Source organism: Eimeria tenella, genomic scaffold (assembly GCF_000499545.2).
Source record: "Eimeria tenella Houghton genomic scaffold, Eth_scaff1963, whole genome shotgun sequence".
Classification (NCBI taxonomy): domain Eukaryota; phylum Apicomplexa; class Conoidasida; order Eucoccidiorida; family Eimeriidae; genus Eimeria; species Eimeria tenella.
Genome location: NW_013541804.1, coordinates 3,207 through 4,073, shown reverse-complemented (window position 1 = coordinate 4,073; position 867 = coordinate 3,207). Strand labels below are relative to the sequence as shown.

General features: G+C 65.3%; 1 protein-coding gene across 1 annotated transcript in view; it reads left to right on the top strand.

Moving 5' to 3' along the window:
* Positions 1–12: 12 nt before the first annotated feature.
* Positions 13–867, top strand: part of ETH_00036050 (uncharacterized protein) — a gene marked incomplete at both ends in the record, with an annotated part of 1,422 nt that continues 567 nt past the window's right edge. The window contains one exon of the mRNA XM_013374143.1: positions 13–867. Coding sequence (XP_013229597.1) covers positions 13–867 — 855 coding nt within the window.

Here is an 867-nt window from a genome sequence, read left to right as displayed (position 1 = left end):
CTCGCGCTGCAGCCGCAGCAGCCGTACACCAACAGCAACAGCAGCAGCAACAGCAGCAGCAGCATCAGCAGCAGCATCAGCAGCAGCACCAGCAGCAGCGAACTGCCCGGAGCAACATCGTTGCCTTTGCTGCAGTTGTACTTCCACGTGGGTTTGCAGCTGCCTTCTGCTTTGCTGCTGCTGCTGCCAGCAGCAGCAGGGCTTGCCCCCACGGGGGCCCCCTTGGGGGGCCCCTTAGGGGGTCCCCACTTCCCAGGGGGCCCCCTGGCTTCTGAGGGGGCCCCCCCGCCTGTAGAGGACCTGCTGAGGGTACTGAGGCTCTTAGTACATTATACAGAACCTTTAGAGGGGCTGCAGGGGGCCCCCCAGGGTCCCCCATTTGGGGGGCCCCCCACAGAGGCCCCCCCGGGGCCTCCATTTGGGGGGCCCCCCACGAGGGCCCGCCAAGTGGGGGCCCCCCCCGGGGGCCCCCCAGGGCCCTTTCTAGGCCTGGAAGAAGCTTCAGCAAACACTTCAGCCGCACAGAAGTCCCCTGCAGCAGCAGCAGCAGCGCCGGCTGCAGCAGCAGGAGCAGCAGCAGCGGAGAAGGAAAAGGTGGGGTTGTTGTTCCTGCAGCTGCTGGACCATGTGGGGCTGCTGCTGCAGCAGCAGTTTGATGCTGTGGGGGAAGAAAACCTGGCAGCAATTTGCTACAGCCTCAGCAAGCTGAAGCAGAGGTACTGCAGCAAGAGGCGGCGGCAGATTGACCTAGCTGCTGCCGCAGCAGCAGCAGCAGAAGCAGCTGCAGGAGCAGCAGCAGCAGCAGCAGCAGAAGCAGCAGCAGCAGCAGCATTGCCGCCTGCTGCTTCCCCTGGTGGCGCCGCTGAC